The following is a 25,860-nucleotide window of genomic DNA, read 5'->3' as shown; positions in this document are numbered from 1 at the left end:
AATCTTAATTCAGGTTAGATTTGTATATGATTAACCAATTAGAGTAAGACACTATCCTTCTGATAAAAACAACTGCCACACAGATAATTATCCTTACATTAGGAAATAACTATCTTAACTCAATATCTTAACTTATTAAATATCTTAACTTATTAAATATCTTAACTTATTAAAAAAAAGTACCACAAAGTTTTGTCTTTCAAAAGTGGTGTCCTTCTCCCCCAAATACTTTGGAATCTTTGAGAGAGGACTCAGCAGCTTTAGAGAGACATAAATAATAGGCACCTTTCTGGTTTCCTTCTAAGATTTCTTTGTTGAGCCTGGAAATTTAGTTTAACTGACTTTATATAAACATCACCAGTGTACAAGTAAATAAATTATTACTACTGGAAGCTGATCAGTATTTAAGTAGTAAACTAAATTATATTATTTGTATTTCTTCAAAGATCAATATGGCAAGTACAACTTACTTTTGGCAAACATGAAATTCATCAACATCAAATCAAGTCTGGAACATCTATAATTATGCATCACCATTCTTAAAAGGGCAATAATGGTTCTAGAAACTGATAAATTTTCTAAACCTGAAAGGCTAATAAATGTCCTTGCCAGCTGTCTAAGAGCTGTTTTCATAATACTAAGATAATTAGGGCACTTATGGAAATTATGGGATATTTGTAAAAGAGTCCTTGCAGCATTAAGACTGGCGGGAAGAAAACAGTGACTGTTTCATGGACCAATGGAGAACTGCAACGGACTCGTATAATAGAGCAAGTCCGTGCTTAGCTACAGTGTGCTAAAAATTTAGTGAATTTTGCCAGAAGATGGTTACTGGGTATAATGCTTGGGCTTCTCAAACTGTTAAATGGTACATATTTCACTTCTGCTTTTTTGAAAATGGCTTAGAATGGTCACCTGAGGTCCCTGACTCCAGAAAAGCTGGAGCTCCTCCAGAGCTTGAAGTACTGAAGGGATGAAAACTTACTTTAAAGATAATCTGTAAATATTGCGGTATGGACTTAAGAAGCCAAACTTACCATTTTGGCTTTAGGAAGTGAACTCTAATACAGTATTTAAATCTAAGGAAGCAGAAAACTAGATCAAGACATTACTTTAGACTAGGTCATACTGGTTAGAACTGTTTTTGTTTAAAGGTCATTACAGATCTATCAGGAAAAAATTCATAGCTTTTGAGTGATCTTCGTATTACATTACAGATTCAAAATGGTAGACTAAATGTCACCATGGGAACACATTAAATCCCAAGGATAAATTTCATTCAATAATTTAACTATTAACCTAAAAAACCTTTCTTTGATAAGGCAGTTGGCTTTAGAATAAAGTCTCTGGTTCATACTCTACGACTTTCACTGTCTATTCTCTAGTGCCCTTAATCCATGCAAATTAGGGTTACAAACTGGTAGTCTACCAACACAGGGCCATGCTATGCAGCTTGAGGGGGTCCTTTTCACATGGAATACTGTGAGAACTCTGTAAAACGGTTTTTGCATAAATATTTTCAGCCGTGCCCATAGAAAGCATTGGGGCAATTTAAATAGGTGTATATTGTTAGGCCCAGGTAGGCTTTTGAGCTTATAACTCCTGGCATAAAAGTTAAAGACCAGTCATTCTCCAAACTGCCTGGTACTCCACACAAAAGGTTCAGGCTCTCTCCCTTAGATCTGCTTATTAAAAATTATACCTATCTTTGAATACTACCTTCCATAAAGCCTTCCTTCATTGTCCTGAATGAAAGTGATCCTTTCTTTGTCTTTGTCTATAAGTGGGCACCAATCTACCACATGCTACCCTGTACAATAGTTAAGTGTGTATATGCTTCACCTTGCTGATCAGATTGTAAACCCCGTAAGGGTAGGGATGAGGTTTTATCCTCTTTATGATCTTCCACAGAGCCCGCCATAGTGCTTTACAACACATGGTACAATTCAATGCTCACACTGAAGGCAACAATATCAAACTTGATTGAGGCATTTTTACGTATTTAACCTTTTTAAATTCTGTCAAGTTTCTGGGACAGTAAGATCAATCAACCAATGAATGAATGTGTTTTTTGGTCTCAGTTTTAATTAAATGCTAAAGCTACAAAAAGTAGTTTTCTTTGGAGGAAACTAGGGAGGAGTTCAGTGCAGACTGAGAAAGATACTTGGTAGGAAGCAACAGTCAACAGGAAGAGAGAATGGTATCAGTCAGGGACATGAAGAAAATCTACTGAATGAATACATGAGTGAATGGGGACCCAGTTACTGTGGAGGACGACTTGTATTTCAATAGGTGGGATGAAATAAAAAGGGATCTCCATTTACAGGTGAGAAGACTTCAGAGTTTTCCTGCTGGTAGGTCGCATGACCACATGATGAGACCTACATGTACTTTTATGGTAACGTTGGCTATTGAGAGGACCCTATTAAGGTATTAGCTTTCCATGGTTTTTTATGGTAAAGTCCAAACTCCTGAACAAATTCAACCTACATGGACCCTCCCTTACCTCTCCAGGGTCATCTCTCATCGCCCCCGGTCCTCTTACTTCACCCAGGTTTTGACCATCTAACACCATGCAAAATTTAGTTATATGGGTCATCCTTCTAAATTTACTGGAAGAGAAAGCAAACTGCCTTTACAGTAGCTTAAAACATATGTTAAAATGGTTGTGTTTTTAAAAGAACACCTTAAACACAATATTTTAAAAAGGTACTTTTGGAAGAGTTTTAGAAAAAAATTATCTAAATGATTTCTCTTAAACTAGATAGTTAGCCTTGCAATTCAATAACACGGTGTTCAATGTGTTTTTACCATCATTAGGTACTTATCAAACACTGATGAAATGTATTATTTCAACATACAAGCAATATAAGATTGTGTGCAATATTGTAATTCACAAACCATATTCAGACATGGTTTCATTATATCTTAAAATTTTATTTATAGGAATCAGAAATTAAGCCACAGCATCAATGAATTTCTGAAGTATTTTTACATAGTTTTTATACCTTGAGCCTTCTTTTATACCTTGAGCCCTTATCTTGATATCCCTTAAAATTGTACCAGTTTATCTCTTCACTGTATTGCCTTGTAAAAAAATATTAAATTCTCCTTCGGTTAAAAAGGATAATGTAATCTACATTGTCTTGTCCTATTTTTTACTTTTTAGATTTTTTTTTTTTTAACAAAAGTAATACAGAACATGGTTAAAAATACAAATATTTCAGAAAAAAGCACACATATTATATGTAACACCTATTATGTGTGTATGTGAATGTTCATATACATATAATTCTTCCCTCCAGGTTTACTTCTTAAAGGTTTAGGCCTCATAATATATTTACTCTTCTATACCTTGGTCTTTTCACTTAATACCTTTACCTTTACAAAAGAGTTCTCAGAGAAGTATATCAACAGCGTCTCCAAATACAGTTGAAACACGAGGCATATTACCTTCACACTGACTGCATGTTTGGCTTTTCTTAAGGAGTACCTTGTACATCTAACTAATTTAAATAGTTATTTTAATGACTACCATTACGCTACCATCCATGTTTTTTTTTTTTCCAAGATAATTTACCCGTATCAATTTTCACATCTTCCTATAAATTTTAAGTAAACTGAACTTCCTATAAAGTAATAATTTAATATTCACTCATGAACAAATAGTTACATAGTATATTCTAGGTACTTTATAATTGGACGAAGACCACTGCTCTCATGGGATTTACACATTAGCTCACTTACTGAGCATATCCACTTAAACAAAGTTAGCTTTTCCTGCTATCTCCATGTGATTTGTCTTCATTATTTTGCTTTAATTATCTGATTTTACTATTCACAACTTCTATTCCAACCAAGCCCAATCACCCCTTTTTCCTTTTTATTATTAAAATCACTAGTTATACAGAATAAAAAGTACAAAGACAATATAATTTAATTGGATCCTTTCTAAATTAGGAAAATGTGTCCATTTTAAGATTTGTATTTGATTGTAAAGAAATCAAATTAGTTGCATGTTATTTATAAATAACACATTCTGTAATTTCTGATTTGGCTTATAAGTGAGCCCACTGTTTTTCTGTTAATCATACTCAGTGACTAAGCAATCCACACCCTTGGTATCATCTTAGGTGAGGTATGTGTATGTGTCCCCCAGTAGCTACATCACTTCCAATTGTGCTGATCCCACCACTTTCTCTGAAAAGTCACAGTGCTCTCCTTCACCACAACAGCCCATCATCCTAGGAGTTGCCAGTACAACATGCAGCTGGACAAATTAAGTTCAACCAATTGAAATTTGTAGGGAAAAAAATTTTAAGCCTAACCAATTAGTTATTACACACGAACTAACAATCGCGCCTGCCTAATACCAGGAGTCATGCCTCAAGTTTGGCTCAAGTACTCACTGTAGTTGAAGGTGGTAACATTGTTATTCTGAATTTCATTCCACTAAAATTATATTCTAGAACTAGGACATACTGGAAGGATAATGAACCAAAGGGATAAATAAATGAAATAAATATTGATAAAAATAATCTTATATGGGAACAAAATCTCCAAATCTCATCAGACTGAATGATTTTTGACTGCATATTATTTGTCCTGCACTGTTTTGATGCCCTCATAATTGAGTACACAAGGCAGACAAGTAACCAGGTATTCTGAGTCTTATAAAATTACGCAATACTGTCCTCTTTACTGATGAGGAAGATGAAATTAGACTCAACTTTCAGGTCTTATAAAAACCAACCCCAAAGGTCTGTTAAATACTTACCTATTATTTTGTGGAGGAGTAAACTGTTCCTGGTTATTAATAAAGTTAACCTAAGTAATTAGAGCTGTTAACTCTCAATTACAAAGGGCTGATTATTTAGGACATTACTTTCCCTTTTTGCCCCCTGCATGTGATCTAGCTTATGGCTGTTACACCTACAAAAGACAAGGAATGGGACACTGGCAGCAGGAAGACTCAGTGCCACCGGCTTCACTAGCTCCTACTAGCTGTGGGGGTAGCAGGCTTGCACAAAGTGGAACATGTGTCTGTTAATAATGGAAGCTGGGAGGTTCCAGTGACAGAAGAGTACCTGATCTTTCCAGCTGTTTTATCTATAGACTGTCTTATCTTCCTAGAAAACTGAAAGACGGATGACAGCAGCAGATTATCTCCCATGACCTGAAACATCCAAAGAAATTATATTAAAATATTACTACTGTATTGTAAAACCATTGAGAACACCAGTCACAGCCCACTATGTTTAGGGGCATTTAGTATGTATGCTAATTTTAATAAAAGGTCAATGAAGAATATAATTAGAATTAAACTGTATAACTAAACTATATAACTAAATTGAGAAAGAGAAATAAATATCAACAAAGGAGTTCCTTTTTTAAAAAAAACTTGTCAAGGTTCCATGTTATTTTGGTCCACACCACTTTTAAAAACCAATCCATATTATCTTATCTTCAATGACTATCATGATCCTCTCTCTCATGCCTCCAAATCAAATGATAATAAAAGGGAAAATACAAATAATTTAGAATGCTAAATTTATTATCTATTCTTTCACCAAATAATATGAACGTAGAGATGAAGATTACAATCCCGCTCTTTGGAGCACAGTCTAGTGGGAGAGATAATTTTTTAAAATTTACTCAAAAGAGGGGCGCATGGCTCAGTTGGTTAAGCGTCTGACTTCAGCTCAGGTCATGATCTCTCAGTCCAGGAGTTTGAGCCCTGCGTTGGGCTCTGTGCTGACAGCTTAGAGCCTGGAGCCTGCTTCAGGTTCTGTCTGTCTGTCTCTCTCTCAAAAATGAATAAATGTTAAAAAAAAAATTTACTCAAAAGAGTAAGTTTTTATTATGGAGGTTGATACCACCCTACTTGAAACTTATGGGCAAAACGAGGGCTTGGCAAACTTCTGTAAAAGGCCAGAGAGTGAAGGTTTCAGGTCATCTGGTCTCTGTTACAACTATTACCAAACTCAGTGCTATGAAAGCAGCTATAGGTAACACACAAACGAGCAGGCATGGCTGTGCTGAGATACCGCTTTATTTATAAAAACAGGTGGCAGGCTGGATTTGGTCTCCAGAAGCGAGAAAAAGGACTGAACATGGGGCTAGATGTGGGTTCCCAAATCACCTCCTTGTATGTCAAAACTGTATTTAGACTCTGCAAGGCAATCCAAAAAATAAGATATGGCCTTGGAGGTTAAGAAGCTTTAAAGAGCAGTGTGGGAGTTAAAAGTACCTAGGAAATACTGTTAAATATTTTATCAAAAAGAACATAAGTAAGTGCTAACTTTTGTGAATTGGTGTGAGGCAAATTCTAATGAAAGGGAGTTCAGTGAAAGGAGGCAGAAGTAAGGAAGGCACCATGGAAAATGAGAACCCGAGAATGACAAGGGTTGGGGCATAAGGGTTGACAAGTCAGTGGGGGATAAAAAGTTACTTAGGATGTGATCAGCAACATACAGGCAGTAAAAAGGCTACATAAACATGATTTTGAGAGCCTTGAGAAAACAAGCCAAAACAAGAGTGGAAGACATGTATCACTTAGGCCAGGGCAGGGAGTGCGTGTTAAAAGCATCTAGAATAGGGCACCTGGGTGGCTCAGTAGTTAAGCGCCTGACTTTGGCTCAGGTCATGATCTCAGGGTTTCTGAGTTCGAGTCCCACATTGGGTGAGCTTGAGCCCCGCTTCAGGTGAGCCCCGCTTCAGGTAAAAACATGAGCCCCACTTCGGGTGAGCCCTGCTTCTTTCTCTCTCTCCCTCACTCTGCCCCTCATGGGATTCTCTCTCTCTGCCCCCTGCTCACTTTCGCCACCCTCTGTCTCACAAAAAATAGATAAGTAAATAAAAATAAACCAAACAAACAAAAGCATCTAGTATATAGTGCAGTGGCAGCCATGGAGCTAGCTGTGTGCTTTCCCATTGGGACATTTTTTTCTACTTAGTATTATGCAAACATACACATTCTTACGTACTTTTAGCTCCTGTTCCTTAAATCCAGGGATGCACAGGATGCCAGCCTATGACCAAACCCTTTTTGCCCACTGCTGCTTTCTACAATCTTCTCCTACCCATGCCCTAAGGCTTTTTACCTGTACCACCCCTGCATGTCGTCCTTCAATTAGCTCGTTCCATGGTGCCATTTGAAATAGCCAGTTTTTGGTGAATAAACCAAACTATATCCTTGAATTTTTCCCAAGCTCATTTCATCTAATTTCCATTATCATAAACCTTTCTAATAAACCTCTCTTTACTTGATTTGTCACTGCCACATTTACTTAATAATTTTTATCTGCATTGGTTCACAAGTATATAGAATTAATCACAATTCTTTTTAAAAAATTTTTTATGTTTATTTTTGAGAGGGGGGGAGGGGCGAGGGAGAGGGAAACACAGAACCTGAGGTAGGCTTCAGGCTCCAAGCTGTCAGCACAGAGCCCGATGCGGGGCTCCAACTCATGAACCGTATCATGACCTGAACTGAAGTTGGTTGCTTAACCAGCTGAGACACCCAGGCACCTTTAATCACAGTTCTTAATTCATGACATAGCTCACTAGTCCAACACGGACCACTTTTTCTTTCTTTCTCACGAATAACGTAAGAAGCACTTACGAATCTAACACCAAAACAAAGGCTAGAATGCAACAATAAGCCATTTGCTCCCGATGCCATAGGAAGAGGATACTTGCCTCTGACCTCAAGCTGTGTGATTTGGTTTCACCAATGGGACAGTAGCAGACACGACATGAACGTGAAGTGTGCCTGCATGGTGGGGCTTGCTCCCTTGTGTTTCTGATATAACCACAAGAACATGCCTTAGCCAGCCCACTCGTCCAATCAATAAAAGACACATGGGGCAGACCTGGACTCAACCTATAACTTTTTTTTTTAAAGATATTTCAAAGTTTATTTGAGAGAGAGAGAGAGAGAGAGAGAGAGAGAGAGAGAATATGGGGAGGAGCAGAGAGAGAGGGAGACACAGAATCTGAAGCAGGCTCCAGGCTCTGAGCTGTCAGCACAGATCCCGACACGGGGCTCGAACTCACGAACTGCGAGATCATGACCTGAGCTGAGTTGACGCTTAGCCGACTGGGCCACCCAGGCACCCCTCAACCTGTAACTTTCAATTGTCCAGCTGAGCTGTCCCAGTTAACCCACAGGTATGTGATAAATTTATGCTTACTGCTCTATGCCAGTGAGATTTTTGTGGTTTGTTATACAGAAATAGCTGACTGATAGAATCTACTTCTACTTCTATGGTTTCCCCTCCCCATTTCCCTATTGCCCTCCGCCCAAGTTGAACAGTATCTTAAATTCCATTCATCATTCCCTTGCTTTCCTTTTTATATCATGTGTTACTTCCATTTCTGTCCTAAGTATATCTTTTCATTTTTAAAAAATGTATGAGAAAGAATCACATTATATACCTTCTGAGAATTGCTTTTTTCATTTACTTTTATACTGTTAAAATTCATCCATGTAGTGGCATAGTGCTGTACTTCATTTATTTTTATTACTCTGTAAGTATTCAATTTGTGAACATACCAGTTTATACATTCTCTTTCTGCTGATAAAAAGTTAGACAGTTCCCAAGTTTTTGTTAGGCCCATAGTGGTACTATAAATATTCTTTTGCATGACTTCTTTTGGCAATAGGAAAGGGTTTCTCTTGAGCATGTACTAGAGGTAAAACTGCGTGATATGATCATGTGACATGTTTACATTCAACTTCAGGAAATAATGTCAAACTGTTTTTCCAAAGTGTGCCAATTTAACGTCTAGTGGCAACACAAAAAGGAGTCTATGTATCCAAGCTCTCCAATACTTACTATTTTAAGATTTTTAATTTATTGCCAATTGAATAAGAATCACATTTTCGCCCTGAAATGTATTTCTCTGAATACTCATGAGGTTTAACATCTCTATTTTGTAGACTTCAGTTAATTTCTTTTCAGTCAAATGCTGTTCATGTCTTTTGGAGATTTTTCTGTGGAGACTGTTTTTGCTTTAATTGATTGGTAGGGCCTTCTTTATGTATTCTGTATACTACTCCTTCATTGACTGCATGTTTCACAAAGTCTTTCAATATACTCTAATTTATCAGTCTTTTATTTTAAAGCTTTTTTTGTGTCTTTTTTTGAAAGACATTTACCTATACTTCTAACTAAAAGTTTTAAAGTTTTGCTTTTGTCCTTTAGAAACTTAACTCATTTGTAGTTGATTATTTTGTACATGATTTAATGTCAAGATGAAACTTCACTCTATTCATAAGGGCAAGCACTTTTTTCCCCAGCCCCATTTATTGAACAGTTCCTTCTTTTCCCACAACAGGACATGTTTCCTCTGACATTTGTTAAAGTTTGTGGTTTACTTACTTCATCTCTGCTCCAGGTTCTCCGCCTTGTAATTGTTAAGTGATCAGGAGGCTCTGTTGGTTGAGGTCTTGGATCATTAGACCGACCGTTGTTTCCTTCTGGTGTTTTAGAATGAACTAATGGAGGGATCTTTCGGAAGTTGAGGCTTTCATCAAAAACACGATCAACCAACTAATAGGACAAAAGCATATCCTTATGAGAATAATTTGGGTAAGTACCGATATTGGCATTATAATTTTTTTTATTAGACAGAAGTTATTACATTCTCAAGTAGTAACAGAAGCATGATATCTTCAATAAACCAATTACTCTTTCTTTTTATAAGTTCTTCAAAGGTGCCTGTTTAATAAAATAGATGTTCATCTACATAGATTTTTAAAATCCAAAACACAGAACTTTGTTAAGTTCAATCCTTCCATGGATAAGATTTCCCCCAACTGTAAAACAGATAGTAAATAGAAAAAGCTGAGCCATGTAGATGGACAAGTTCATTTTACTCACAATGCCTTACCAATGTAAAATAATGTTTCTTTTTCTTTTAGTTTCCTATGTTGTTTTTTGTTTTTCTTCCCCAAATCCAGGTGCCAAATTTCTTCACAAATACATAAATTGCAAATTCCAATTAAGTTTACAAAGGAAACAATTTTTAAATCCACAAAGTAAGTATTTTGGTCTTAGGTAAACTTTTAACAATGCTACAGCAGTTACATATTCTAGTGAAAATGACATACTGCCATCTACAGTGCAAATTATACACATCCAATAATACAAAGTAACTCAGGTTTACTGAAGAAGGAATAAATTTTAGTACAATATTCTAAGATAAAACAAAAAGGAAAAATGAAAGTCTATTCAATGAAATGACTGAGTAATTTTACTGGGTCTGCGTGAGTGTATAATCATGTTAGGTAACATTTAGTTAGATAGCTGAGGAAATAATGTCTTCATCGTTTTAAATGTACCAGAAGAATTGTGTATGTCTTGCCACCAAGAAGATCCTTTTGTTTTTCACCAATGAGGATGATTTTATATACATTTACAATTGATCAATGTGGTAACAAAACTCTACACAGATTCACAAAAGCTCATTTACCAACTTAGACAACACATGAAGGTGAAAAACAACAACTACAACAACAAAAATGACCATTAAAGAACTGGATTATAAAAGGAATGTGACAAAAAGCAAAGGAAGAGATTATTAATAGAGTTTGTCAAAATCGAATCTGTCAAAAAGGCTAGCCATTTGGAGCTACTATTGATGACATTATTTTATAAAATTAACGAAGCACATCAGAGGCTGGCATTTTTTCGTGTAAAAGGCTAGATAATAAATACTTTCAGCTTTATAGCCATACAGTGTCTAACTACTCATTTCCGACATTATATCACAAAACAGCCAGATAATTAAACAAAAGAATGTGGCTTTGTCCCAATAAAACTTTTAATTCATTCTCTCAAATGCCAATCTTTTGCTTGTATTTCTGCACCAGATCGAGAGCCAACATGTCAGACTACCATTTATTTTTCATTATCCATTAAAGGCACCCTCTGGAGCAACGTTAGACAGCCAGAGAGCAGGAGGTCCCGGTTTGGGGAAGGCAATAGTCTCTACGTGCTACCTTGCATTCCAGAACTTACAGGAAGGTTTCAAAACTGAATATGCATGTATTTGTGTGTGGATGTGTATGTGTATATATCTCTGTGCATCTATGTGTGTATATCTTTCAGTTTTCAAAGTATCCTTAAACATATATGTGTAATTTTCAACAGAATTATTTAAAGTTAGTGGAAACTGTACAATTTTTCCTTTATTTGCTATTAGAGATTATCTACTAGCCAGCTACATATAAAAATGCCTTTTTAATTGAAGTATTTTCATAGCCAAATTTTATGGAAGTGTTATACAATCATTTATCAAATTTTAGTTTGCTTTTCAGATGTCATTTATAGTCATATTTTCCAGTGAAACTATATACCAGTAATTGGCAGACAAAGTACCGGTTTTAAATAATTTTACAGCTTCATGGAATAATAGACCAAATGTTAGCCTTTGCTAGTTTTGTTACAAAAACATAAAAAGAAAAATTTTAAACCAAAGTTGGAAAATGCAGAGCTTCATGCAAACAGGGAGGGTGGGTATAACTCAAATAAACTCAGCAAAAGGCTAAAAGCAAAAGAAACAAAGAAAAGGAAGAACCTTCTGCATCTGTCCATGAAGATCTCCTACCTCTTCTCTAGTGTCTATGGCAGAGCCCGGGGTGGTGGCCGCAGTGCTTACTGTGGTGCTGGGGGCGGTGCCCGACGATGTCACTGAGTCTATCTCGCCTGCTACGTCGTTGATTTCCCGAGCAATGAGGGCAAGATCCTGGCTGATCCTGGTGATAGTTTCAGAAAAGAAGTTTAATCTCTTTTAAACAACAGCTCTAGACACAATCATTTGTGATAGAATCCATTACATAAGCTCGACATCTAATTAAAGATCTGTACCAAAAACTTAAGACTCTTTGGAAATCCTATCAACTATTTTGATACTCAAAAAAGCTTTCAAGCTTTAATTCCAAAAATTAATAAAATTAAATTTCACGTCACTTTGAAAAATATGTTAAACACCCTGAAGTAGTGACACGTCTTTCAAAATACAGTTCATGTTAACGACCAGCACTGACAGATGACAGCTCTTAGACTTGGGGGTGGTAAACAGAACCCAAGGAGTCCATGAACCTGGATAAGAAGGAGCAATTACAACTTCATTCTCACTAACCTCCACCTGAAGCTTAGCATTTCTTTCAGTGAGAATTCGGGTAACAAACAGTAGTGGAATTAGTGATACTGGGTTTTTTTCCACCCACAGAAATCATAGATAGTATGGTTGCTATAGGTGTCCCAGAGCCTTTCATCATCACTGCCTCAAGATTACTGCGGTCATTAAACCCACAGCAACAAAGTTCCATGTACTACTCTGTCACTTTAAAAATACTTGGATAACATTACAAAGAAACGCAATCATACTGAAACACAACGAAGTAATTTCATGTTTATGTATTTATTTATTTAGTTTTAAAGTTTTTAAAAGTTTATTTTATTTTGAGAGACAGAGAGAGCACAAGCAGGGGAAGGGCAGAGAGAGAGAGGAAGAATCCCAAGCAGGATCCCAACTGTCAGCTCAGAGCCTGATGCGGGGCTTGAACTCACAAACTGTGAGATCATGACCTGAGCCAAAATCAAGAGTCGGATGCTTCACTGACTGAGCCACCCAGAGTCCCTATGTTTATGCATTTAGAAGCACTGTTCTGAGGGGCGCCTGCATGGCTCAGTCTGAAGCTGAAGTGTCTGACTTCAGCTCAGGTCATGATCTTGCCGCTCATGAGTTCGAGCCCCATATCGGGCTCTGTGCTGACAGATCAGAGCCTGGAGCCTGCTTCGGATTCTGTGTCTCCCTCTCTCTCTGCCCCTCCCCTACTCGCTCTGTCTCTGTCTCTCAAAAATAAATAAAAACATTAAAAAAAAAAAAAAAAAAAAAGAAGAGGCACTGTTCTGAGAAGAGATCCATAAGCTTCCCCAGGTGGCCAAAGAGGTTAGTAACCCCGACACAGCACTCTGTTATGCACAGCACCTCACAGTACACATGAGGTCATCTGAGAGGCACAGAGTTCTTGTGAGGTAGGCCTTCTCTAACTGAATGTGAATGAGGACACATTCTCAGAGAAGGTGACAGGCTTGCTCATGACAACACAACTTACAAATAGCTAAGGCAGAGGGCCACATTCCAGGTTTAGAGTTCATTCCCGGACAGCCATTTATTTGTGTCATCAGCCACACAGATTGAAGAACTAAATAAATATTACCAGTGATAAGCAAAAGAAAAAACTGATTTTTCTCTATTTTTAAAAGAGAGAAACTTACATAATCTACTACTGATATTCCTGTTTTAATCAAAAAGATTTCAATTCAATGAGACTTGAAAAATTTCTAAGTTATGGATCTACTGAACTCAATTTGGCTACTTCCACAAGGAAGGTTTTGAAATGACGGAAGGTTCAAATGAAAGCTTCTTCAACTTTAAAATCGAAAGCAGAAGCAAAGTAAAACGTGTTTTGACTTGAGCAAAATGTAAGACTTTCAAGGAATGCAGTAATTGCATAATAATTTAACTACAGATTAAAAAAAAGGTGCTAAATGGAAGCTTATGGCCTACCAAGAGCAATCTGTGGTCACTTCCTTTATTTATCAATACAAAAAGGTAGGAAGAACGCCAATAAACACTTTCTGGTCTCTTATTATGTTCCAGGAACCGTGTTATGACCTAAGGGCTATAATGATGGAGAAGCAGATAGAGTCCCTGCTCTCATAAGCTTACAACAATTGTAATGAGCACCATTACATTATAATACAGTCAAAACCACTATTTGATAGTGAGCACCATTATATTTGTTTTTTAAATTTTTTTAAAGTTTATTTATTTTGAGAGACAGAGAGAGCAGAGGAAGGGCAGAGAGAGAGAGAGAAAGGGAGACGATCCCAGGCAAGCCCCTGATACGGGGCTTGAACTCACAAACCGTGAGATCATGACCTGAGCCAAAACCAAGAGTCGGACGCTTAACCAACTGAGCCACTCAGGCGCCCCGTGAGCACCATTATAAAGAAGCTTTATGCTCATCAACTGACTTCATTCTCACAGCCACCCTGCAGGAGGAGAGGTATTCACCATCTTGTTTTACAGAGGAGGAAAATAAGGCTTAGGAGAAGTTATGTGACCATTTTTTTGGTCAAGGTCACAAATGGCTAAGTGGTATAACTAGATCTTTTTATTATGTCATGCTATATCTCACATAATCATTCCATATGTAATTTTTAAAGGCTTGTTAACTGTTGATATAATTTTCTGAGCAAGAGTTTAAAGTGTTCTCTAAGATGATATATTCAATTTTTACATTTCTGAAACAAATGAAGTAGGATGAAAAACAGAATAACCAAGCTTAATGAGACAAAAAATAGACAAGCATGAGCTTATCCAAAAAATCTATTTTTTGCTCTCAAGTTTTGTATGCAGACTTTTGTACAATAAAGCTTCTGATATTTGTAGAAAGCAGGAGTTAATTAGAAAAAAATGAGTCAAAAAAACCAGACAATAGCAACGTCAACAGGTCATGTGGTAACAACTGTACCAACACGAACAACTCTTAATGTGTGTATACACAACATACGTTGTTCACTTGGCAAGCACCCCAAAGCCACCTTTTCGTTTGTGAGTGTATCGTGTATATGCCAGCGATTTCTTACACAACAATTTGTATCTGAAAGTCAACTCAGTAATACAGACCGTTAGACTGGTTTAAATCCACATTGCTTAAAAATCTCAGCACCTACTAAAACCAGCATTAGGAATTCTAAAAAGCAAAATTATCAAGAAAATCAAAGTTATAAATATCTTCAAGTAGAAATAATAGATTTATGATTCAGTGTAAAGTATGGACCTATTCATAAGGTTGTTACATCGAAGCTTACGAATTCCGAAAGCTTCTAGGTTTACACTCACTGGAATATTTTATAATAATGTATTTCTTTACATCTCTTGTATCTGTGCTTTTTTCAATGCTTAAATTTGTAATCCTCGTTCTTATTCTCAGTCTCCACCCCCATCAAATCTGCTAGGAGGGGAAATTCTAAAATGATGCACACATTTTATTTGGAGTTTTGCAATCCATCTGCTTTCATTGCTTTCAGATATATGGCTGAAAAATACACCTTAAAAAATTAAAATCCCAAAGGCAAGTTTTATTAACACAGTGCTACTTAACAAACCAGAGGGAAAAGGCATAAAGTCATTAGAAGTTAAAAGGCCTGGCCCATTAGCTGTCCTGCTACAGGTAACAAGACACACAAGAGACAGGAGTAATAAAATGCACATAATAAAGACAGAACCAAGTGAAAGTGTCACCTCCAGTTCCCCTGCACTTTCCCCTCTGCAGCATCTTTTCTGTTCGGGGGCAGGGAAGTGGGTGTGGCCCAGAAGGAGGGGTCCAGATTTCAAAGAGGTGGCCCCCTAAGGGAAACCATCAGGTGCCTCCTGAGCTGCAGCAGGTCCCCCCCTCCACAGGAAGGGAAATGATGTCAGGAAAGGGAGGCCAGCCGTGCCCACAAGAATAAAAAGAGGTAGAAACTCCCTCACTGCAGGCGTCCTGTAGTCTCCTAATAACTCAGGGATCCCAAAGCACATACATATATGCCTGTCCCCTAACTGGAACTGGCTTACAATGCTTCAATAATTAGTCTCCCAAAAAGCGATTTATATGGTAAAATAAAAATGTTTAAGAAGCACAGTGAGATTAAAAGGGCATGTTCTCAAAGAATGATAAGCAATTAAAAGCAATTACAATAGTCATTAGCGACCAAAAACCATAGACATTACATTGAAGTAATGAGCCAGAAAAAACATAATTCACAGAAGTCAACAGAGCAAAGGAAAAAAAAAAAAAAAAAAAGATAAAACACCATTAAATTATGGTTAAGAGTTTATTTTTTTAAAAACCATCTCTGGACTATTACATATCACATTCTTTAATAATGTTGCCAAATGTAAAACTTGAAGTTTAGGGTCTTAAATTGAAGGCAGAAACAACTGTAGCGTGTCACGGGGAAACGTTTAGGTGACATACGGTATACCACAGTAAAATATACTATCTTACAAAATGAACAAAACCCATATTTTAACTACAATAGCATCTGTTTGAGTACAGCCTCTCCTCAGTGTTCAAACATGATAAGGTACTCATTAAAAATCACATCTACAGCATGAATTTTACTTTTTAATCATATAACCTAAAGGGTATAATAAACAAATTTAATATTCAAAATAATAAAGGGTTCAACTGTACCTCACGAATTCATAAAAGTGTGAGTAAAAATCCACATCCTCGCATTCTCCCCAGAGAATAAGAGCCATGTATCTCCAACAACTATACTATTACCTCTTTGGAAGCGGAAGGTAAAAGGAAAAGTACTCAAAAATTTCGCTGCACAATTCTTAATGGTGTAGAGCCAACACCACCTTTCAAAAGTGGTATTAACTCATCGGCATCTCTACTAGAAACAAGAAAGGGGGTTGCAAGCAAAATAAATTAGTTCTACAAGATGTTAGTAGCACTGGCACTAAAAACACAAACCCAGAGAAACTGGATGGAGAGCAACACTCTGGATGGCAGTGCGTGCACAGCTACCTGAGGATTTCACTCCTTGGACAATCTGTACAAATCGAATAAAAGCTACGCTTTTGCTATCGAGTTGAAACACGGACACGAAATTCCAGCTGTTAAAGATAATCCATTTAGAACCAACCTGGCTATCTCTTCTCGATGAGCAGTCCAATCTCGGATGTAGTCTTCCTGTTCTTTTATCCGGTGCTTGAACGAAGAACTAGTAGGCATTGCTGACCCAGAGCTCTGCAACCGAGTGGTTTTCAGGGCTGGAGAAGTACGTAGACGAGTATGTTTAGGGGAATTACGGTTTGATCCAAATTCATCTTCTGAGGTGGAAGCATAATCAGTAGGAAAGCGCCTCCATCTTGAATTTACTAAATTAGTTTAATTATTAAAAAAAGAATTATTATGTTACCTTTTAAAGGAGATAAAAATCATGATTTCAAAAACACCATGAGACACACACAGCACAACTTTCAATAACTGACATACACATACCTCACGAAAATAAGTCTACTACTCCTTAAAGATAGAAACAATATACTTCGGTGAATTAAAAACAATGAGGAATTAAAAACAATCGAAAGACCACATTTTCCATAGTATGGTGAATAAAACATTCAGATGAAAAATTCACTAATGATAAACAACTAAGCAAGCTCTATCCATAAATGTTTAACTTGGGTACTTTATCATTGCAAATAGTTCTCATTCGAGTGACGATATGGATTTTTGTTTTAGAAAACGACAGTAACAACAACAACAGAAATAAGGGAAAAGATTTCCTCATGCCACATGGACTTGCAACATGGATATGGTAAACCCTCTTTTCCCAACATACAAATGTGCATAATTCCTGCTGTGGAAATTATGCTTTTATGGCAGAAAAAAAACATTACCTCTGTCATTCAACATCCTGTTATGCTATGATTGGAAAAAATCTTTTACATGGTAAAAACACAACAAAGCATCTTCAGTACAACTCGCGGCTGCTTTGACACTGAAAGCATACAGTGAAATTAGACAATGGCGTAAGACCTACAAGGAGCGAAGCTCTACAAAGCTATTCTCACAACCACTGACATTTAAGGCACAGGAGATACTGTGAATATTCACAGTAAAGAAAGTGGCAACCACTTTCGTGTTTGAGGTTAGGAAAGACATTTAAAAGATGGTGTTGTTGACACATCTGAAAAATCAGAAGACAAATTAATTTCACTAGTACTGTTAATGCGAGAACCAAACACACAAATAATTTGTGAGGCATATACAGAGGTCAAAAACAGGGCAATGATGGCTGATTTACAGCAAGCTTCACAAGGGCAGGAATCTACTACTGCATACCTAGGACTCTGCAGAGTGTCTGGCTAGCAAATGTTTAATATTTTTGAAAAAGTAAGTGAATTCCTAGCTACTGGCCATTTGCTTTTCTCAAATTAGGGAAAACCTAGTGAAAAGCAGATGTTTTTGGTGGGTACAGGGACAAAAACTTAGCACCTGCTATATGAATTCCAGTTGCTATTAATATCAGAAGAGTTTTGTTTTTCTTTCTTTCTCTCTCTCTCTCCTTCTTTTAAAACAGAAACTGACCCGAGGCTGCATCGTGGTGAAGTCTGGAATTCCTTCATCCTACCTCACTAGGATTTTATGCACTCATGTCTTTTCCTCCCCAAACCCCATTTTTGTCTGGGATTCTGTAAGTCTCAGGTGGCTGTCAGACAAAACTGACTCGTATATATTGCCAAAGAGTTGGTGTAAGAAGCAGAGAAATCTGTAATCAGGAATACGCCCTAAGTCAGAGCCTACCCATTTGGCCTGATTCACACTCCCCTTTGAAGCTCCTGGAGCTTGGAACAAGATTCATGGGTACAAGAAGATAAGCAGAAACTCCACGGCTTTTTGTAAAAGTGTATGCAAACACATGTATAGAACTCTAGGTAATTATTCATAGTGCCTTTTGAAGGTGGTAGTCAGTACTGTTCCTGGTTTTACCAAGATCATTCATTAACATAAAACTACTTTTACCATAGTGGAAAATTACTAAATTTTAGACATCTGAAAAATCCTATGAATTGAACTGACCCTAAGACTTGAAAACAATTTTAGAAAAAGTTTAGGAATAAGAGCAAAACACTAAAAGTATTGCAAAATAGCTATATTTTAACAAAGGCATTTCACTAAGCGTTAGATGTTTATTTGTTTTGGTACCTTAGAATATTATTCGTAGAAAACAAGTTCAGAAATAATAAAAAGATCATTTGTTAGACTGAATTTCCTGATTTTTGATTTGGGAACTATGGAAACCATACTTACAACGGAAAATTGTTTGGAGTGAAAACAAAACCACTAGCAAAGAGTTTCAATCAACTGTAGGAGATGGTAAACTAAGTAGGTATGATGGAGCTCAGTTAGTTAACTCAGAGGTAACTTAGAAAGAATAGCATCAATGCCTGGTATATTTCAAGAGTGGGACAATACAGGAGGGCAGAATGGGAAACTGAGAACCAAGTGCTGATTGTCAGTTGACAGTCAGGTGTCAGTAAGTAGAGTCACGTTAGAAATAACTTTTAATAGTTACAGTCTCAAGATCAGAAAATAATTACATATTTGAGGAATAAAAGAGAAAAATTTCTTTTTCAAATGACATTCATAAAGCTCCCACTTAGTTTTACAGGTCTACTTTACTATCTGGTAAGAATAGTGAAGTTCAGTAATATCTTGGCAAAGAAAAGCAACCATAAGGACAGAGCATATTTTTCAAAACTGAAAGGTAACATTTTTAGGTCTGTTCTGTTAAAATTGAGGGCAAAATGAGAGAGAGAAAAAAAAATAGGGTACAGCAGAGGAATGAAAATAGGATTAATAACTCTTCAACTGATTAAGGGTTATCTTTACCACTGGAAAACTTATCCTCCAGGGCGTGCTAGGAAGCAGGGCTCAGTTATGTCTGGACACCACTCTGTTCATGTAACAGTGAAGAGTAGATCACTACTCGGGGGCCAAGAGACCAGGAAAGGGGATTTCATGCCAGGACCTGTTATTTCTCAAAGAACTTCTTTCAATACCTTTTGCTTTCTTAATCTTTGCTTCTAAACTACAGCAGCAACACAGTTTATCTGAAAAAAAAAAAAAAAAAAAATCCCTACCATCTGCTAGTTGTTGCAGAGTAAACTTAAAAGTTCAAATGGTTTTAACTTTTGCTAATGCCTACTTATTTTATTTATTATTTTGAGAGAGAATGAGCAAGTAAGCAGGGGAGGGAAGGGGCAGAGAGAAGGAGAGGGAGAGAGAATCCCAAGCAGGCTCCACACGGTCAACACAGAGCCCGACGAGGGGCTCCATCTCATGATCATGAGATCATGACCTGAGTCAGAATCAACAGTTAGAAGCTTAACTGACTGAGCCACCCAGGTACCCCAGAAAATCTTTATTTAAAAAAAAAACAAAACAAAAAACAATTCCAGTTAGGCTAATTCTTTATAAAACAGCCTCAATTTCTCACAGGATGGTAATTTTTGTGATTTCTACCCATCAAGAAAAATGTTACTTCTTCTTCTTGAATTTTATTTTGTTTGGGTAAAATTCTATAAAGAATTAAATTTAATTGTATAGCATTAGGCTTATTTAATATACTGGTATAAAAAGGCATTTCTGATAAATCATTAAATTGAACATTGATATAGAAGCTATTTCAAATGCCAATCCCTAAAAGGCTCCTTGGTCGGTGAAGGGCTGTATAGGACATAGATTAAAATCAGCTCTAAGATCAGCTTAATTAATTTTACAGCTAACCTGAAAATTATTTTAGTTATGAAATTATGCAGCACTTCCTCTTGTGGAAATAATCAACTACTATATTCACTATGGAAACATACCATCCAGAATTTAAAAAGGGAGAAAGAGTTCTTAGCATTATTCATTTGTGAATGCTCAGATTTCTCTTACTGTTAACCAAAGCTTTGTTGGCCTTAAAACGCAATCACAACTACAGACTTAACAAACACATTTCAGGAAACAAACACTGCATTTTCACACTTTCTATCACAATATCTTTGTGGGAAACGAAACCACAAACATATTTTACACGTATGTTTATAAGCACGTAGCAATAAGATCATTTGGGGAAAAGATCCCTGACAATGTGCTATATTGCTCTTTGACCTGGAGGAAGAAAGAACTGAAGCCATGCATGCCTAACATTTCATTCCTACCATCTATAAAGTTTGAGGTTTAGAATAAAAATGAGAAATCAGTCTAAAAAAAATTCTAATGATGTTAAAATGATGCTATTTTTTAGAATGTGCACCTAAAACATAATGCAAACCAACTGCTTTATTTTGATAACTCCGCACACTTAGTTTTAAAAGCATCTTATCAAAATAAATCTGGATATTTTACTGTAACTTGATGTTGAAGGATCACTGAAGGAACTGGGGTGGGGACAGTGGGGACTAAACTTTCCTAAAAGCAAATTACATCAGAATTAAAGAAGCATAAAAGAACTTTTACTCTGTTTTCCAATCAGATATTTCCATTCTTATGTTTTTATCATATACATTTCTTTGAAAAATTTTTTAAGACATGGCCTAAAATATGAAATTTGAAACATCACAGAATTATTTTCACATATGCCAATCTGGACATATCACAGGCTCTGGGTTCAGATATTTCTAAATCCTTTAAAGTTTACGTTGATACAACACTGACCAGTACGATTTTACATTCTTTTCAATTGTATTTCAAAAGCTAAGACTTTTTATTTTCTTTTTCCATTCAAGATATTATAATTTTCTTAAATAGAAATGTCATGACATCAAAGACACCCCAATTAGCCACTAGACCAAAAAAGTGTCTGTTTTTCTTACTGCTGTTTTATTACCTACCCAATGTAACTGTTTTAATACCTTATCACTGACTAAAAGATCCTAGCTTTGTCCTTCCAGATAAGATGTAATAAGATATAAGTGTGCATCTTGAGAGAATGTGCATCAACAATCCTGGATCACAAGGTGGAACACAGAACATGAACTCAGTAAATCAGGATTACACAGATTACAGTGCACAATATATCAAATACACAGTACAGTGGCCTTGTATATACTCCTGAAAATAATCCAGTAGATTCCAGCCATCCCCTGGCAGCTTGCAAGCAAGCAGATAAAGACTATTTCTGAGAGCCAGACTAGACGTGGAAGAAGCCAGAGGCTGGGAAGGAAAAGGCCTTGACTTCTTCTTCTGCCACAGCTGTGTGAACAGGGCACGTGATTTCATATCTTGCCCTTAGTTACCTGAAGTGAATAACCCTTCCAGCCTTTGAATGCCATGGTTTGAATTATTTAATACACTGCTGTTATGTATGAAGAAGGTCCACATCACATACCTCAATTTATCCTAGGGGATTTCATTAAACTGAATTCAAGGTACTTTTTGCATACAGAAAACTGCATGTTTATCAAGTTCTGGATTCAAGGCAGAAAACAAAGTTTATCTTTAGACATGGCATCTTATAGTGGTTTTTTAGACGTGCTTAAGTAATGGTACTTGGCCAGCATCTCACGTAAGCCCCTCCTGTTATGCACTGAGGAGCAGAACCACAGCACTCGTGTTAAGGACCAGACGACCAGTACAGAAGGAACTGCTCCACGCTACTCGGGGACACACAGCTTGCGTTACGGCTCACGGTAAGACAGGAGAAAAGTGTTAACACTTCTCTTGTGCTAAACAGAGACGGGTGAGCAAACAGGCAACGTGGCACAAGAGACCTGATCGCGCTACGCGTCAGAATGCAGCACAAAGGAAATGTGAATTGAGAGGTAGGGCCACAAGGAACGACAGGAAAACGATAGGTAAACATAAACCAGAAGACAGCAGTCAGTTTTAAAACACCTGCAAAAACTGCATGAACCACCAGTGAAAGCCTGAAGCGCAGAAGCAAGGAAGATGGCGCTAATAAGGGAATCACTGTGCATTCTTTTGGAATCGTGATTGTATGTTACCTATCTTCAGCCTACGACCGTTCCTACCGCAGTTCTGACCATGATCACCACAGCCACTGACCGGGAGGGAGGGAGATGTGAGTGCAGGGGAGGCAAGCAGCAGTGGGAAGGAGACAGGAGGAATAAAAAGTGAAAAAATAAAATAAGGAGCATTGTTTGGGGTCCTGTAGGCTACAGAGAGGTAGATTCCAAACTACGAACATAGGACTGCAGACCACCCTTCCCCTCACTCTCCCCCCAAGACTCAGCTCACTTGGATGCTTGCTGACAAGAAATTTTTAAGTCTTTTAACAGCAGGCTTCCCCACACTGGCCCTTCCAGCCACACCCAGGGGTGAGGCCGATTATGAAGTAATGATACCGTGCTCACAGGAGACATACAAGTATCTGGGTCACATCTCTGGCCATGCACATACTCTCACTGGCTGCAGCTCTGAATACGAAGGTACAGACAAATATACTAGAGGCAGTTAAATTCCGTGGGGAGGAAGTAACTTTTGGAACTGTTACATTCGATGACTGCTAATTACTGTAGCTCAATGATAGCACAGGGCTTCAGGAGATAATGCTCACAACCAGTTACATGTCTATAGCCCAGTGTGACCCATATGTGCTTAGTGATTATCTCATGGATCCATCTTCTTCCACTGAAATAAACCATGGATTAGTCTTCACCTGCCCCAACCACAAACAGATTGAACCTTAAAAAGTATATGAGGGGCGCCTGGGTGGCTCAGTCGGTTAAGCGTCCGACTTCGGCTCGGGTCATGATCTCGCGGTCCGTGAGTTCGAGCCCCGCGTTGGGCTCTGTGCTGACCGCTCAGAGCCTGGAGCCTGTTTCAGATTCTGTGTCTCCCTCTCTCTCTCACCCTCCCCCATTCATGCTCTGTCTCTCTCTGTCTCAAAAATAAATAAACGTTAAAAAAAAAATAAAAAAAAAAAGTATATGAGACATTTCTAAATAAATGGGAAAGAAAGGGTAAAGCGGCAATTATTTCACTTAGCCCTGAAAGGAATAATAAAAGGTATACTGCTTTTCTTCAGGTTAAGGGCTTTGAATCACGTGAGGATATTTAAGAATCAGCCACACGCTTTTAGCAGTTCAATGTTATTCCTATTATTTAAACCAGATACCATTCCTCCTCTAATTCTGACACACGGGTCCAGATGCCTCGCCAAGCAGGCAACTAAAACTCCTAAATAGGTTCCATATACTTCTAATTTTGAAATCACTATTTTGCCCTAGGTCATTAACTGGAAGGGTGTGTAATGTCTGAATTTTCCATTTACTAAGCTAACAAAAATAATTTTTATAGGAGAAAATACCCTCTTATAGCATAACCTCTCTGTTGAATATTTTTAGAAGTAATACTAGACACTTATTTAAAACAAAAAGAAAGAAAGAAAGGAGTCCCAAAACATAAAAGAAATATGCTAATATTCTAAAAAGTCTGGATCCAATTACCTGAAGGAGAGCCATGTGCTGAGGTCATACTTTTGACCTTGGAGTCTGATAGTCGAGAGATACTGTTAGCTCTAATTCTAGGAGAAAATTTATCTGAAGGTACTAGTCTGGCTCCGCTTCTAATGATGGCCTCTGCAGTCCGTGACGAGGCACTACCTCTAGAGATGGTTGCTTCAGAGTCACTGCGAGCCGACAGTGAGCCAAGCCTTGTTCGACGGGGCTGAGCCAATAAATCAATCCGAGAGATGTTACGCCTTCCCGTGGGGGGCTTGGACGTGGAACTGGTGGTGGACACTTCAGAGGCAACAGATGCTTTGTCAGCATCAGCCAGTTCACTGTCGGACACTTCGCCAAGCCGTGCTCTGCGCAAGAGGGAAGTCCTGGTGGGTCGTGGCCGCGGAAGAGTGGTTGACTTACTGGATGATCCAGGTGTGACGGGAGAAGTCTTAGATTTAGTCACTTTGCCTCCTTCCAGTTTGGAATGTGCATGCTCATCAGTTGAGGTAAGTGGAGTCCTTCCATGAGGTTTACAAGAGTAAGTTTCCTGATCAGAGGACATAATATCAGAGATCGCAGAATGAGGTACACTAGAGGTCTGGTCGTCGTCTGTTAGGTCTACAGAAGGCTGTCTTATTCTTCCACTGGACTGTACAAATTTACGACCATCTGCTCTTGAACCTACATCTGTGGAACGACTTTTTGTTTTCTTCTCAATTTTCTCCCTACCACCTGAAGAGGACGATTTTGTGACATCTTTGGAAGGAGAACCTGTGGAACATCTGTCTTTATAGAGACTAGTGAAACTCTTTCGCTTTTGGGTTGACTTTCTTTCAGTCTCTCCAGTAACCAGACTGATTGTACTAGCTGTGTCCACATCAGATTCTGGTGAAATAGAGTTGTCTCTATTATAACTGGGAGTATCTGGGCCTTCATCAGTTTTATTATCTTCACGCAGTTTGGCTTCTAGAAAAGCCATGACCGCTTCTGTGTCTTTTAGAATAAGGGTTGTGTCCATACTAGAATCAGTATCCATAGAGTCACTTCTTTCTCGTATTCTGCTGGCAGCTGTCAACGCTAAAGAAGGGGGTGTAGATGATGTCTGCTTATTTATGTGGGGGATAAGTTCTATGGGTATGTTTGGGCTAGGTTTTTCTATAGTGAAGCTTCCTTGTCGCACTAAGGACTTGGAGGATTCCTTCTTGTCTCCGCCCTTTGAAGACTGACCTTTCAGAACCTCCTCAGCTTTTCTTCGCTTGCCCTCATTTTGTATCACCCTTTCTCCTTTGCTTGTAGAGTGTCCTGGAATTTTTTCTTGAGGTTGTGACTCCTGTTTAAAAGATTCCTCCCGGCACCTATCTATCTGACCCGAAACATTTTTTGAAGAAGACAACTTGGTAGGCGTCCACTGCGCCTGTTCTTTCTGTTCTTGTTGCTGAATTTTAGCTAATGTTTGCTTCACCAAAGAAGTTTCCTTATCAGTTTCACTTTTGTCCTTCCCAGAAGAGCTGCCCAAGTGAAGCAAGGTTTTATTGTCTCCGCCAGTTTTAACAGCCTCACCATTCACTGCCCTGTTCATCTTGCTCAGGGCTCTGTCGGCATCCTGTTTATCTTTCTGGTATATCTGTGTGGGTGCTTCTTTCTCCTGAAGTTCTGTGTCTTGTTTTTCTCCTATCTCTGACCTCTGTGTTATAATCTTAGACTTTTCTTCACTGGGAAGCTGAGGAAGGGTGCGTCTCCTCCTCTCTCCCTGACTGACCAAGGACGTTGCTGAGCCAGTACTTCTCATTGAAATGCCAGATTCACTGATGTCTGTAT

General features: G+C 37.8%; 1 protein-coding gene across 9 annotated transcripts in view; it reads right to left on the bottom strand.

The window, feature by feature from the left end:
- Window positions 1–25,860, bottom strand: part of CEP170 (centrosomal protein 170) — a 127,035-nt gene that overhangs the window by 5,274 nt on the left and 95,901 nt on the right. For 4 of the 9 annotated variants that reach the window (XM_030302247.1, XM_030302251.1, XM_030302253.1 and 1 more), the window contains 5 exons: window positions 24,046–25,860; window positions 16,725–16,959; window positions 11,587–11,764; window positions 9,387–9,557; window positions 5,088–5,176 (listed from right to left, as the gene is read on the bottom strand). In XM_030302247.1, coding sequence (XP_030158107.1) covers window positions 5,088–5,176; window positions 9,387–9,557; window positions 11,587–11,764; window positions 16,725–16,959; window positions 24,046–25,860 — 2,488 coding nt within the window. The remainder of the gene's footprint in view (window positions 1–5,087; window positions 5,177–9,386; window positions 9,558–11,586; window positions 11,765–16,724; window positions 16,960–24,045) is intronic. The other 5 variants (XM_030302249.1, XM_030302255.1, XM_030302252.1 and 2 more) reach the window with 3 other exon arrangements.

The sequence above is a fragment of the Lynx canadensis genome, chromosome F1 (genome assembly GCF_007474595.2).
Source record: "Lynx canadensis isolate LIC74 chromosome F1, mLynCan4.pri.v2, whole genome shotgun sequence".
Taxonomy (NCBI): Eukaryota; Metazoa; Chordata; class Mammalia; order Carnivora; family Felidae; genus Lynx; species Lynx canadensis.
This window is presented reverse-complemented; position numbering and strand designations above follow the sequence as displayed.